We start from the raw sequence: 14284 nt of genomic DNA, 5'->3' as shown, positions 1-14284 counted from the left end.
TCTCTATAATTCTGCCTTTCAAATAAATAAATAATAGAAAAGAAAGTTATGCTGTTGGAACAGTGGAAAAATCCAGGTAAACAGGTTGACTAGTGGTGTTCAGATGTGCGTTGCTATGCCTTCTTATCTGTGCCTCCATGGCAACTGGGCAGGTCCTGGTGATAGATGCATTTTCTGCTAATGGCCGTTACTGTGTGACCCTGTAGAAAAGGAGCCAGCCCTTGAGGGCTGCTGCTGTGTTCCGGTCAGCTACGCTGCCTCATTTTCTCCCTGAATAAGGACGACCCATCCGCCTACAGCTCCGTGCGTGTTCTTTCAGCTCCCAGCCCTGCGTGCCAGGGCCCTGGTGATGGAGCAGTGGGTCAGGCGGCCACTTGTGATGCCAGCATCCCATAATGAAGTGCAGTTTCAAGCCCAGACTCTTAGGCTTCTGCTCCAACTTCCTGCTAATGGTACCTCTGTCATTTTTTTAATTCTTAAAGATGAGATTTATTTATTTATAAGGCCAAGTGACAAAGATGGAGAGGGAGAGAGAGAGAGATCTTCCATCTGTTGGGCTACTCCCTAAATGCCATGGTGGCCAGGGCTGGGCCAAACCAAAGCGAAGAGCAAGAGCCGGGAGCTCCATCTGGCTCTCCCTTGTGGATGGCAATGGCAGGAGCACTTGAGCCATCAACCTCTGCTTTTCCAGGTGCATTGGCAGAGATTGGATTGGAAGTGGAGCAGCCCAGACTCAAACCAGCACTCTTAAGAGATGCTGGTGTTGCCAGTGTTACCTTAATCCACTGCCCCACAACACCAGTCTCGGTTCGTATTTCACTTAACGAGGTGACCTGCACATAGCAGTAAATGGCAGGTTTCCATCCTCTTGTGTAGCTGAGCGGTCTTCCAGCTGTGTCCGAGCCACATTTCTTTCACCCTCAGGGGTGCTCTCCTGGGCTGCGTGCTTGTGCATTTTGTGGCAATCGTGCCGCAGCAGACACGGCAGTGCAGCTGGCTCTTTAACGGGTGTAACGGGTGTTTCCATTTCCTTTGCACGTGCACCTGGAGTAAGATTACTGGAGCGTGTGCAAGTTCTATCTGGAACATTCTGAGGCGCCTCCACATTCCCAACAGCTAGCTCTAAGTCTTTCCTTTCTCCACAGCCTGGCTGCGACCTGTGATCCTTTGTCTTTTGAGGAAAATCCTTTCTAACCAAGAGTGTGGTCGAATTTCAGGTGGCCTTGATGGGCACTTCCCTGGTGACTGGTGATGCTGAACATTCTTCTCATAGCTGTTGGACACTGGTGTGTCTTCCTATGAAAAATGTCTGTGCTATCTATTGTCCATCACTTGTTAACCATCAGAGAGAGACCTCACAGAGAAGAAAGACGGAAGGCCCTCAGCACAGTGGCCCCTGCTCCTGGGGTCCCAACCTGAAGACCCTCGAGCTAAGTACACGTGCGCATGGGTGTCAGGGACCCCGCTACTGGAGCCGAGATCTGCTGCCTCTCAGCGTGCACGTTAGCAGGAAGCTGTGACTGGGAGCAGATCTGGGACAGAATGGGTTAGGCTGCTGCCTAACTTAAGCTGCTGAGTCAGATCCCTGCCACCGCCGTTTTGTAAATGGGCTTTTCCCTGTCAGTGAGCTGACTGCCTCACACGTTCTCATGATGAACTCCTTGCCTGTGTGCTGTTCACACTGCTTTCTCCCATTCTTTGGGTTTTCTTTCCACTCTGTTGACTGTTTCCTTTGCTGTGCAAAAACCTTGTGGCTTGATCAAATCCCACTTATCCTTTTGCTTTTGTTTCCTGTGCTTCTGGGGTCTTCTCCATGTACTGTTTGTCCACTGGAATGCCCTGAGATCACTCCCCTGCTGGAGTTCAATTTGCAAATGTAGGGATCTGGTTTCACTCTTCTGCAGTGCACTTCCAGGTGTCTGCAGTGCAAGCTCTGCGAACCACTTTGGAAGCTCAGTTGGCTGTCACTTCATGGATCCCTCTAGGCTCTCTATGTGTGAGTTCTCTACCTTCTGATATTATCTTTTGACTTGCATCTTTTTTCTGTTTGAAGAGCTCCCTTTAGCATCTCATATACGACAGGTGTCTCTCATATGTTGTTTGTCTGGGATTGGGTTTGAATTTCCTTCATGTCTAAAGGATAGTTTTGCTGGGTACATTATTGTGACTTGGCATTTTTTTCCCTTCTGTGCAGTGACAGTCTCATTGTAGTCTCTCCTGGCCTGAAACATTTGTGCCTGGAAGTCTCTGGGTGAGAGACATGGGACCCTAATTTCTCTCCTCTTGCAGCTTTGAGATTCCTTTACCCACTTGCATTTTAAAGATTTATTTGATTTGTTTGAAGGTAGAGTTATAGAGAGGGAGAGAGGGAGGGAAGGAGGGAGAGAGGGAGAAAGAGAGAGAGATTGCATCTGCTGGCTTGCTCCCCAAATGGCCACAACAGCCTAGGTTGGGCCAGACCAAAGCCAGGAGCCTAGAACTCCACTCGGGTTTCCCACGTGAGTGCAGGGACCCAAGAACTTGGGTCATACTCTGTTGCTCTTCCAGGTGAGTTAGCACAGAGCTGGATTGGAAGTGAAGCAGCAGGACTTGAACTGGTGCCCATCTGGGACTCTGGCACTGCAGGTGGCAGCTTAACTCACTGCACTGACATTTGCTCTTGAACTACTGTCCATAAACACTTTGAATTTCATCCTTTTTTGTCTCTATTCTCCTCTGTGTATTTTCAAATAGCCTGTCTTCTAGCTCACTAGTTGTTTCTTCTGTTTGATCTGTTCCACTACTGATGCCTTCTATCCTGTTTTCACGTTGAATCCATGTAATTTCCAGCTGAGGTTAAGAGTGAGCAAGTGGGGTCCAGTGTAGAAAGGAAATGGAGATTACATAGAGGAAGTAGAATACCATGGGTTTGGAAAGTCTGATGGGAGAGGTAGGGACAGGAGCAGATCAGAACCTGGGTCTCCTAGGAGCTTCTAGGAACTGGGGAGTTGGGGGGTGAGAGGGTAGGGAGTCCTTCTCCTTCACCTGCCAGACCTCTCCACTTCCCACCTCGGGAGTGCAGGGGGAGGGAAAGGACCTTTGTAACCGCCGTGAGCTGAGCTACCCTGGCCCCTCCCTGTACCCTCTGGTGGCTGGCAACAAACAAGCAGGCTCAGGGCAGAGGACAAAGGCTTGTTTGAAGCTCCCTTTATAAAGGCACAGCCTGGCCTGGTTGGGCAATGAGAGGGTGGTGAGAGTGCCCTGGCTGGTGCCAGGCAGTGAGCAGCGAGGCAGCCATGGGGCTCCTGTCGGGAGAGGCACTGGCACCCCTGGCCGTGGCTGTGGCCATCTTCCTGCTCCTCGTGGACCTGATGCACAAGCGCCCACGCTGGGCTGCCCGCTACCCGCCGGGCCCCGTGGGCATACCTGGCCTGGGCAACCTGCTGCAGGTGGACTTCCGAGGTATCCCGAACTGCTTCCGTCAGGTAAGGTGGTGGAGACGGAGGGCGGCAGAGGTGGGGGACCCAGCAGAACAAGGGGAGTGGGTGGATCTTGGGCTGGACAAGGACCGGGTGAGACCAGGAAGCTGGTGTCAGAGGCTTCCAGGGGAAGGGCCCCGAGCGGGCCTGGGACAGTTGGGATTTCCCAAGGCAATGCCTGGGAGGGCAAAGCCCGGGGTGGGGCAGGACTTGGCAGCTTTTAGCCCCTCCCCCCGATGGCACACAGGTTATGCAGGCCCCAGGGCCCCTCTGATTACATCCCAAGGAGAAGGTTTGGGGTCGGGAGCAGGGCCCTGAGCACCACTGGAATCAAGGAACTGAGGCTGATGAGAGATGCCGCAGCCTGGTTCCAGTCTTGTCACTGTTCACCTCTGTGACCCAGGTTCTCTCACCTGTAAAACGGGATGGGTCTGCGCCCCACTGACAATGCTGTGATGCTGGCAAGGCCGCAGCTGGGTGGTGGGGCCCAAAGGGGATCCCTCAACCAGGGGGACAGGACTCCCAGGATCAGGGGGTCACGACTTGCACCTGCCCACATGGGGTCCCCAAGGCTTACCGGGATAGTGGGACAAGCAGCTCTCGGGGACCTGGTCTTGATGGATGCCTTGACCTTGGCTCTGCAGCTGCGTTGCCGCTATGGGGACGTGTTCAGCCTGCAGCTGGCCTGGACGCCTGTGGTTGTGCTCAATGGGCCGGCGGCGATGCGGGAGGCGCTGGTGACTTATGGCGAGGACACCGCGGACCGCCCATACTCACTCTCTTTGGAGCACCTGGGTTTTGGGCCCCAAGCTCAAGGCAAGCGGATGTGGAAAGACTGGGTCCCGAGGTGAAAGGGGGTCAGTGACCACGAACAGGTCATACAGGGATGGTGACCTAAACATGGGATCAGCAGAAGCCAGAGACAGCCAGGGCCAGGGTGGAGAATACATCAAGTAGGTGCCCAAGTGAACAAGAGTTTGGGGGTGATGGCTGCTAGATGGTGGAGTGAGGGAGGAGTTTAGGGGTGTGGGTAGGGGCAGTGCCACCTACTGGCCATGCCCACAAGTTTACTCCCGGCCACAGGAGTCATCATGGCTTGCTATGGCCATGCATGGCGCGAGCAGCGCCGCTTCTCTGTCTCCACACTACGCAACTTCGGCATGGGGAAGAAGTCGCTGGAGCACTGGGTGACCGAGGAGGCTGCCTGCCTCTGTGCCGTCTTCTCCGAACATGCTGGTGGGTGATGGGATGAGGGACACAGGCAGGCAGGGATGGGGAGCCAGAGGCAACCACCTGATAGCACCTCCACCCTCAGGACACCCCTTTAGCCCCAAGGCACTCCTGAACAAAGCCATTGGCAACGTGATCGCCTCGCTCACCTTTGGGTGCCGCTTTGAGTACGATGACCATCGCTTAACCAGGCTGATGGACCTGATAGAGATCATGTTGGAGGAGTCAACAGGGATCTTGCCACTGGTGCGGGGCTCACGGAATTCCGTGTGAGGATTTGCACATACAGGGGTAGAAAGGGGCATTCATGGAGAGGCCACTGCAGCAGGTAAAGCGTGGAACCGGGAAATCCCAGACCACAGCCATGGGAGAGGAGCCCAGAGTCCATGGCCCCGGGAGAGGGAAGAAAGCTGTCCCTCAGTAGGGCTGGGTGCCAGGCAGCCCGTGAGATCTGAGTTCAGCTTTGTCTTTGGCCATCCCCAACCAGGACAGGTTCATGGTGGGGATGGGCAGCCTGAGGCATGGCCAGGTGAGCCCCGAGCACAGGAAGATCCGCCCTCCTCTGAGCAGGTGCTGAACGTGATCCCCATACTCCTGCGCATCCCGGGGTTGGTGGACAAGGTCTTCCATGGGCAGAAGGCTTTCATGGCTCTGCTGGATGAGCTGGTGACCGAGCACCGCATGACACGCGACCCAGCCCAGCCTCCCCGGGACCTGACGGACGCCTTCCTGGATCAGGTGGAGAAGGTGAGGCAACGGCCAGGACAGGTGCAGGGCAGGGGGTTCAGGGTGCTGTGAGGCCCAGCCAGACAAAGTGGGGCCTGTGCATCCCCCTCCTACCAGGCCCCTGGCTGCCAGGGACAGAATGGGAGATCATGTGGGGGCTTCTGTCCCTCTGAGCCACTCCTCTGTCCTGGCCCAGGCCAAGGGAAACCCTGAGAGCAGCTTTAACGATGACAACTTGCGCTTGGTGGTCGCTGACCTGTTTGTTGCTGGCATGTTCACCACATCATTCACACTGTCCTGGGCCCTCCTGCTTATGATCCTGCACCCGGATGTACAGCGTGAGCCGAGCTGGAGCTGCGGGGAGTGTGGGTCGGGGGAGGGCAGTCAAGGGCTTCTGAGCTTAGCCTGGACACACTGCTGTGGGGACGCTTGTCTGTCCAGGCCGGGTCCAGCAGGAGATCGATGAGGTCATAGGGCCGGCGCGGCGACCAGAGATGGGGGACCAGGCGCGCATGCCCTACACCACCGCCGTGGTTCACGAGGTGCAGCGCTTCGCGGACATCGTCCCATTGGGGGTGCCTCACCAGACATTGCGGGACATTGAGGTGCAGGGCTTCCTCATCCCCAAGGTAGGCCGAGCCCCCTCACCCCGGCTCAGCACCCCTGCCCACACATGGTCCCAGCATGTAGTCATAGAGTGAGAAAGATAGAGCCCAAGCCACCAAGTTCTCATGCTCCAGGCATTGATTGAAACACCCTGAGTGGTTTGGGTGCAGAACAGAGGCAGAGCCTGTGTGTATACACAGAGCCCCCGGGAGCAAGGGTAAGAGAGAATAGAATGTAGTACCAGTTGTCCCAGGAACAAGTGCCCGCATGGATAGGTGGCATCATGGTGCCATGGGTGCTGTGACACTCAGCCATGACATGGCTGAGCAGTACTTGGGCTGAGGGCTCCTTGAAAGAGTCCAGGTGGGTGCAGGTCAGGCCTGGGCCCTGAGAATGGGGTAGGGTCTGAGGTCCTCCCAGCCCAGGCCCCTCTCAGGACAGAAATCCTCTGCCCAGGGCACAATGCTGTTCACCAACCTATCATCGGTGCTGAAGGACGAGGCCGTCTGGGAGAAGCCCTTCCGCTTCCACCCGGGACACTTCCTGGACGCCCAGGGCCGCTTCGTGAAGCAGGAGGCCTTCATGCCTTTCTCCGCAGGTGCATGGGGTGCCCGGCTCCTGGCCCTGGCCCTGGGGACAGTGGGAGGATGCAGCCCAGGCTCACTGAGCCCCTGACCCTCCACAGGCCACCGCGCGTGCCTTGGGGAGCCCCTGGCCCGCATGGAGCTCTTCCTCTTCTTCACCTGCCTGCTGCAGCGCTTCAGCTTCTCGGTGCCCGCAGGACAGCCCCAGCCCAGCGACCAAGGGGCCCCTGCTACCCTGGTGACCCCGGCCCCCTACCAGCTGTGTGCTGTGGCCCGCTAGTGGGGGTACCGAGTCCCCAGCCCACCCCCAGCAGGGCCCTGATGCACAATAAAGCAGTCTCCTGGCTCCCCTGTGGTTTCTGAGTCCACCCTTGGCCCCTGGTGAGCCCCTGATGTCATGGGTGCTCAGCCACCCACCCCTGCCTCATCTGCCTTACCTGTCTTCTGGATGCATCTCAGACCTGGGGGCCTGATGCTCATAGAGGACATCTTGCCATGTCCCCCATTGGCCGCACTCTGGATGTGTGTTGGTGACCAAGGTCGTGCAGCAATCTTGGCTCTGGGTCTGGGGAGCAGATGCAGCATGCATGGGCGATGTGGGGCGTCAGCCTTGGCCCTGGCTGGAGAGAGTGTGGGGTCCCCAGACCTCCCTCAGGCTCTGTGATTTGCTAGAAGCCCTCCCAGAACTAGGAATGCCGTCGTCCTGACCATTGTAGATTATTCCATCCAAAGGACACAGATGGAAGTCAGCAAGACTTTAAAAGGCACATGGGCCCACACTTACCAAGACCAGATATTTGCCTCCAGCCAATCGCTCCAAGGGACTCATCCAGACAGAGCCTAGTGCTCCCAGCAGTTATGTTGACAGGTGTAGAGAGGCTGGGAGCCAGGGCAGCTCCCCTGGGCCTGCTGTCCAGGGTTTTGTTGGGGGTCAGTCATGTGGACGCGAGCCCCCATGTGACTGTTGTCAGTTACCCAGGCCTCAGCAACCCACTACAGAGGTCAAATGCTACAGCCCCGGGCCCCAAATAAGCAACATGGTAGGCATCAACTCTGGTGTGGGCAAGGCTGCAGGCATGGGAGGGCCCTGTGGTTGGGAGGGGCAGTCCAAGGCCACAGGGGTGTTTCCTGAAGCCTGTGCAGGGTCACTAAAGTGAGCGGTTCAACTCCCCCATCTGATAGGTACTTTTACTGCTCAGGCCACCCCTACAGCTCTTACTCAACGTGTCACGTGTCTGTGTTTGTTAGGGAGTGAGACACACAATCTGAAATTACTCAGGGCGGGCTTACCACACTGTTAGTGTGCAGCTGGCACAGCTGTCATCACAACTCTCATTGGTTGAAAATGGACTTATCAAACATCAGTTCCTTTCCACCCCGGGGCAGCCTCCATGCTGCGTTCTGGTCTGTCTCGAAACTCACCACTAGAGGGCAGTCATGCGCAGGGACTCCTACTCCAATGGACTGGGCTCTGAGGCCTTCCTAAAGAAGCATCCACGTTAGCAGCTGTCAGTACTGCTGTCATCTTTAATAAAGATTTACTTAGTGCGCTTTCCAGCTGAGCGATTTCTGTCTGGTTTGTAAGAATTACGTCCAGGGGCTGGCGTTGTGGCACAGTGGGTCAGGCGGCCACTTGCGATGCCAGCGTCCCATAATGAAGTGCAGTTTCAAGCCCAGACTTAGGCATCTGCTCCAACTTCCTGCCGATGTGCCTGGGAAGGCAGTGGAAGAAGACAGCACAGCTACCTGGGCCCTGCCACTCTCCTGGGAGACCTGGGTGGAGGTCCTGCGTCCATATTTGGCCTGGCCAGACCAGTCTATTGAAGCCATTTGGGGACTATACCAGCAGCAGATGGAAGACCTTCCTCTCTCTCTCTCTCTCTCTCTCTCTCTCTCTCTTATTCTTTGTGCATTGTGAGGTGTCTGCCATTCTGCATCTCAAATAAATAAATCTTCTAAATTTCCTTCCATCCTTTGCTCACCATTTGTTTCCATAATGAATCATTTCTTTGCATTATTCTGCACTCAGTGACTCCCCTTAAACCAGCTGTTTGGAATTCTCCATCTGAGACTCTGCATGTATCAGCTGCTAGCTGACTGGCTGCTGACACCTTACATCAGTCACTATGTGAAAGTGTGGTTCCCTCAAAGTTCTTCTTTTCTTGGCCGTTTCCATGGTTTTCTTTGAGCACAAGTGAACTGCGCACATGAGCTGTTGATTTAGTCACTGGGCAGCCTGGCGTTGGGACTGGTGGCTCTGGTGGCCGGTTCGGCTGCCCTTTCCACATGGCTTTGCTGTTCTGCAGACAACCTGGTGAGGGGCAAGAACCCAATCACAGGAGCCGTCACCACTTCTCCCCTTGCCTGGACTCGCAGGGAGTGGAATCAGGAGCTGAGGCATGGGTCCAGGACTCCGGTCCAGGGCTCAGGTGTTCTAACTGGTGCCTACTGAACGGCCAAACACTTGCGCTGAGTGGGTAGATGGGTGTGTGTGTGTGTGTGTAAGATTAATTTATGTGAAATGCAGAGATAGAGGAGAGAGAGAGAGAGAGAGAGAGGTCTTCCATCTGCTTGTGCCTCCCCAAAATGGCCACAATGGCCATGGCTGGGACATCCTGAAGCCAGGGGCCTAGAGCTTCTTCCTGGGCCACTGTGGCCATTTGGGGAATGAACCCATGGTTGAAAGATGTCTCTCTCTGTCTGTCCTTCTGTATCTGTAATTCTGCCTTTGAAGTAAATAAAATACATCTTTAAAACAAGTAGGCGGATTGAAATCAGCAGAGGTGCCTGGGAAGGAGTCCTGGAGAGAGCCAGCACAGGGTCCACTTGTCCACTCCCAGGAGAGTCACACAGATGGGATTTAATTTCCCACAACCATGTGTGAAACATGTAAGAGTAGGTTTTTGTTGTTGTTGTTGTTGTTTTTGACAGGCAGGCGTGGACAGTGAGAGAGAGAGACAGAGAGAAAGGTCTTCCTTTTTGCCGTTGTTTCACCCTCCAATGGCCGCCGCGGCCGGTGCGCTGCAACCAGCAGCACCGCGCCGATCCGATGGCAGGAGCCAGGTGCTTCTCCTGGTCTCCCATGGGGTGCAGGGCCCAAGCACCTGGGCCATCCTCCACTGCACTCCCTGGCCACAGCAGAGAGCTGGCCTGGAAGAGGGGCAACCGGGACAGAATCCGGTGCCCAAACCGGGACTAGAACCCGGTGTGTCGGCGCCGCAAGGTGGAGGATTAGCCTAGTGAGCCGCGGCGCCGGCCAAGAGTAGTTTTAATATTTAAGCTACTTATTTGAAAGGCAGAGAGACGGAGACTGGAGACAGACTGAGAGCTCTCATGCACTGGTTCACTCTCTAAATGCCTGCAATAGCTAGACCTGGGCCAAGGATGGAGTCAGGAGCTGGAACTCAACCCAAGTCTCCCATAGGAGGAGCGGGAGCCCAACCACCTGTGCATCCTCCCTGTCTCCCAGGGTCTGCGTCGTGGGGGGAAGCTGGCTCAGGCCAGTTCTGGTATGGCAGAGTGAGTGAGTTCTGCAGAGAGCAGGGTGTTGCAGGCGGGACCAGCCAGCATGCTGGAGGCTCTGCAGCTGGATATGCTCCCCAGGCACACGTCCCTGTGGGTGCGGCTGTCTGAACTTCTAGGCTAGATGCAGGGCCCCAAGTACAGTCAGGGCAGCTAAACTGAGCCTTGGCGTCCGAGGTTTTACTGGGGTTCGGTCTGGTTGGCTTGGAGTGGCAGTGTGAGTGACACTGGCCGCCAAGCCTCCAGCCTCTCTCGAGGTCACACGGGTGCAGTAAGAAGTTCCCACCGTGTGTTACACGGGAGCAAAGGCTGTTGAGCAGGGGCTGAGGCTCCAGGAGCACAGACCCTGTTATCAGGAAGAATGATCCTGAGCACAAAGGCCATCTCCCAGGAGCCGGTCAAGGTCCCAGTACTTCTCTGCAGGGCTGAGGGTGTGAGCATCCTGCACCTGCTGGGCAGCCCCTGCACTGCACAGGGGCTCATCCACTCCAGGCCGCGCTGGGACCTCAGCAGACTCTCCATTCACCCCCATCCATCCTCACTTGGCCGTTTGAGCTCAGAACCTGACAGCTGCACCTGTCCTAAATCCTGAGCCTACCACTGACCAAGCTCTGCTGCCCAGGTTGGAGACAAAGGCAGTTCAAAAGCCTGGATTCTGAGCCAGGGGCCAGATGGGCTGCTGAGAGGAGGCCTCTCGGTCTGGAGGTGGTGAGAGGCAGCACCCAGCCTGGGGGCCCCCACTGGAGGCCTGATTCTACCCGCCAGACACCAGGGACCAGCAGCCCAGCCAGCACCATCACATCTATTACCTCACTTCCTATACAACGCCCCCAAAATGTTGGAGAACAAGGAGACAATGGCCAGGGCTCAGTTAGTACACAGGGCTCAGTTAGTACACAGGGCTCAGTTAGTACACAGGGCTCAGTTATACACAGGGCTCAGTTAGTACACAGGGCTCAGTTATACACAGGGCTCAGTTATACACAGGGCTCAGTTAGTACACAGGGCTCAGTTATACACAGGGCTCAGTTATACACAGGGCTCAGTTAGTACACAGGGCTCAGTTATACACAGGGCTCAGTTATACACAGGGCTCAGCTAGTACACAGGGCTCAGTTATACACAGGGCTCAGTTATACACAGGGCTCAGTTAGTACACAGGGCTCAGTTATACACAGGGCTCAGTTATACACAGGGCTCAGCTAGTACACAGGGCTCAGTTATACACAGGGCTCAGTTATACACAGGGCTCAGTTAGTACACAGGGCTCAGTTATACACAGGGCTCAGTTATACACAGGGCTCAGCTAGTACACAGGGCTCAGTCGTCCAGCACCAGAACATTTCCTGGACAGCCCCATGAGCTCACTGGAGTGGGTCCCCCTGAATCTCCCGTCCCTCGAGGCATGATTGGGGCCAGGCTGCTGCCCAGGGAGGTGCTGCCTCCCAAGGCCAGTGCCAGGCTTTGTGTCCCTCAAAGTTCCATGCCCAGATGTTGGTTCCCAGGGTGGGGATGTGAGAAGGAGTGGCACAATGAGCTGGGGCACACAGCAGCCAGTGGGTGGGTCACTGGGGGAGCTGTCCTGAGAGGACCAGTGCTGGTGTCGAGAGTGGCTTAGTTCTACGGAGAGTGGGGTGTTGCATGCAAGACCAGCCCACACGCTGGGGTCCTCTCCTTGCTGGCCAGGTTCTTCTGTGACTCTGCAATGCTGTGATGCAGCCAGGACCAGGAGGCCGGCACCAAGCTCTTTAACCCTCCAGCAACCAGAATCCTGAATCAAGTCTGCGTCTCTCCCCTGATAAAGCACACTAAGCCGCTGACATTTTGCTACAGCAAGTGCAAACAAACATCCAGGTAGGACTGGAGTGGAGGGGATTGTGTCTGGGGTTCAAGCCAGGACCCTCCACTGAGTGCTCTGAGAGGCGCGGTTTCAGGTTTGGCCACGACAGGGAGTCAGTCCTGGAGGCTTCAGTTCTGTTTGAGGCGTGGGCTAACCTGGGTCCACACAACAAAGGGCAGAGGAGAAGGGGCTGGAGTGGGTGCCCAGAGGAGGAGATCTAGGTCTAGACCTTGACCTGCTACCCACTGGTGTTCCTCACTCTGTCCTCCCCACCCGTGAGAAGGTCAGTGGCCACCACGTCCACTCTGCCTGCTCTGACTTCTGGGGCCCTGACCCTGGCTGGCCTGGAGCCCCCTCTGAGGACAGGGACTGTGCTTCTGCCCCTCTGTGGTCCTGGGCGCATTGGCAGCTGCCAAGTAGACGCCATGCTACTCTGAATTCAATGGCTCCTACGCATACACCTTCTTCCCTTGTCCCCACATCTCAAGATGCTGAGGGTAAAGCCCCAGATGGAGATTCACACGACCCAGCCCTGCCCACAGGATCTGGGCTGTCCCCACCCACGCCACTCCACCCCTCCCAGCAAAGCAGGCCACCAAGCTCATCTGGACTTGCCTGGGATGCCAGCCCTGGGTCCACCAAGACTCAGCAGTGCCAAGTGAGAAGCTTCCACTCTCTCAGTGCCTGTGGCGACATCCAGGTCGGCAGCCTTGCCACATTTGGAGTGTGGGTCTCCCCTGCTCTTGCCGGGTCTTGTAGTAAGTACCTGCAGCTTCCAGAGCGCAAAACAAAAACGTCTGTGTTCTAAGAATTCGAGTAGCATCCGGTTTCTCAATGGCAGCTCTTACAGGCAGAAGACAGGAAATGTGTTCAAATCTGGCAGGACAGTAATTTCCTAGGGAGATTTCTACTCAGTCCCCCTTATGGGCAAAGACACTAAGGACATCTGGAGGCCTCCAGCCTCTCGAAGAGCCCTTGGGTGAGCAGTGACATTAGGGGATGGGCCCATTTCTGAAACCCAGCACTCCCACAGGACCAGCCTGTGGTAAGTCTCAAATGTTTCAGAATCTGGGGGCCGGCGCCATGGCTCATTTGGCTAATCCTGGCTGTGAGAAGGGAGGCACAGCTTGGAAGCAGCTCAGCATTTTACCAGGAGGTCCTGCCCAACCCCAACACCACCACAGCAGGCCCAGTCGCCCCCAAGGAAGGCGCCCAGGAGATTCCTCTCTGCCCATTGCCAAGTGGGATGCCCAGTCTGATAACTGTGGCAATAAAACCTCGCAAGGAATGTAAACGATTTCTCACCCAGCAAATCATTTGTTCAGGAGAAGAGGATGGATGTCAGGAGAAACCGCAGGAAGAACTGGACCCTGTTCCCTGTAAGTCCCAGTCTGAAGACCGACTGCCCCCTCCACTCTTTCCTGACTGCTGCCGGGCCTGGCAGGCGTATTTCTCTCAGTTCTTGGCTGAGTTGCCCACGTGCTGCCACGTGCATTCGCGTCATTAGAATGTGTAACTTTGCTTTCCCCAGTCTGAATGGCGAGGCACTGTTTCTCAGATTCCATCTGGAGAGGTGCCCATCTGTTCTGATGGACACTCTACCTTGCTGACCATTCCTCTGTCTCATGCCTGTATTCTTTCTTGTGAGAAGACAAGAACCTCTATCCCACCCACCTCTGCCAACACACCTACATGTATCATAATCCAACAATCAAAAGATACAAGAAATTTGGAGTAGGCATTTGTGTTAGTGGTGAAGATGCAATTTAAAGGGGACAGCACAATGCCGTAGAGGGTAAGGCCACTGCCTGCAATGCTGGCACAACGCATGGGTGCTGGTTGGTCCCCAGATGGCTCCACTTCCAATCCAGCTCTCTGCTAATGGCCTGAGAGATGCAGCGGAAGATGGCCCAAGTGTTTCAATCACTGCCACCTATGGAGGAGATTGGATGAAGTTTCTGGCTCCTGGCTTCAGCTTGGCCCAGCACTAGCCATTGCGGCCACCTGGGGAGTGAACCAGTGGTTTGAAGATACCTGTCTCTGTTTCTGTCTTTCCTTCTTTCTCTGTAACTCTTTCAAAATTAATAAATAATTCTTTAAAGAAAAAAAAAAGATGGCTCTTAGGACACTCCTGTCTCACATCACAGTGCCTGGATTTGATAGCTGGCTCTGCCTCCTGACTCCACATTCCTGCTATTGCACACCCGGGGAACAGCAGTCAGTGATGACTCAAGGCATTGTCATCCCATCGGGAGACCTGGATTGGGCTCCTGGCTTGCAGGTTTGGCCCCAACTCGAGGTGATTGCAGCCATTTGGA

General features: G+C 55.5%; 1 protein-coding gene and 1 long non-coding RNA gene across 6 annotated transcripts; one reads left to right on the top strand and one right to left on the bottom strand.

The window, feature by feature from the left end:
• The first annotated feature begins 3217 nt into the window (after positions 1–3217).
• Positions 3218–6950, top strand: CYP2D23 (cytochrome P450 2D/I). Of its 5 annotated transcripts, none has more exons than XM_089306809.1 (9): positions 3218–3464; positions 4103–4274; positions 4542–4694; positions 4774–5016; positions 5259–5435; positions 5611–5752; positions 5856–6043; positions 6477–6618; positions 6706–6950. In XM_089306809.1, the coding sequence occupies exons 4-9, from the start codon at positions 4996–4998 to the stop codon at positions 6882–6884; spliced, it is 849 nt and encodes a 282-aa protein (XP_089162935.1). In that variant the 5' UTR covers positions 3218–3464; positions 4103–4274; positions 4542–4694; positions 4774–4995; the 3' UTR covers positions 6885–6950. The 5 variants fall into 5 exon arrangements, with proteins under 5 accessions (XP_089162935.1, XP_089162936.1, XP_089162934.1 ...); NM_001168395.1 differs by having other exon boundaries at positions 3276–3464; positions 4774–4934; positions 6706–6884; XM_089306810.1 differs by lacking the exon at positions 4774–5016.
• LOC149123644 (uncharacterized) lies at positions 6150–7176 on the bottom strand. Its single transcript, XR_016217068.1, has 2 exons — positions 7042–7176; positions 6150–6650 (listed from the first exon to the last, which is right to left on the bottom strand). It is a non-coding gene; the product is annotated as an uncharacterized LOC149123644 (long non-coding RNA).
• Between the last annotated feature and the right edge of the window lie 7108 nt (positions 7177–14284).

This window comes from Oryctolagus cuniculus, chromosome 11 (assembly GCF_051225735.1).
Source record: "Oryctolagus cuniculus isolate XC-2025 breed Fujian yellow rabbit chromosome 11, ASM5122573v1, whole genome shotgun sequence".
Classification (NCBI taxonomy): Eukaryota; Metazoa; Chordata; class Mammalia; order Lagomorpha; family Leporidae; genus Oryctolagus; species Oryctolagus cuniculus.
This window is presented reverse-complemented; position numbering and strand designations above follow the sequence as displayed.

What these genes read in the sequence shown, in the direction of transcription:
- CYP2D23 (NM_001168395.1), top strand. Translation starts at nt 3,276, where the DNA reads ATGGGGCTCCTGTCGGGAGAGGCACTGGCACCCCTGGCCGTGGCTGTG. An exon ending in CAACAGGGATCTTGCCACTG is followed by an intron (nt 4,935 to 5,258) that starts GTGCGGGGCTCA and finishes TCCTCTGAGCAG; the next exon opens with GTGCTGAACGTGATCCCCAT. An exon ending in CCTGCACCCGGATGTACAGC is followed by an intron (nt 5,753 to 5,855) that starts GTGAGCCGAGCT and finishes TTGTCTGTCCAG; the next exon opens with GCCGGGTCCAGCAGGAGATC.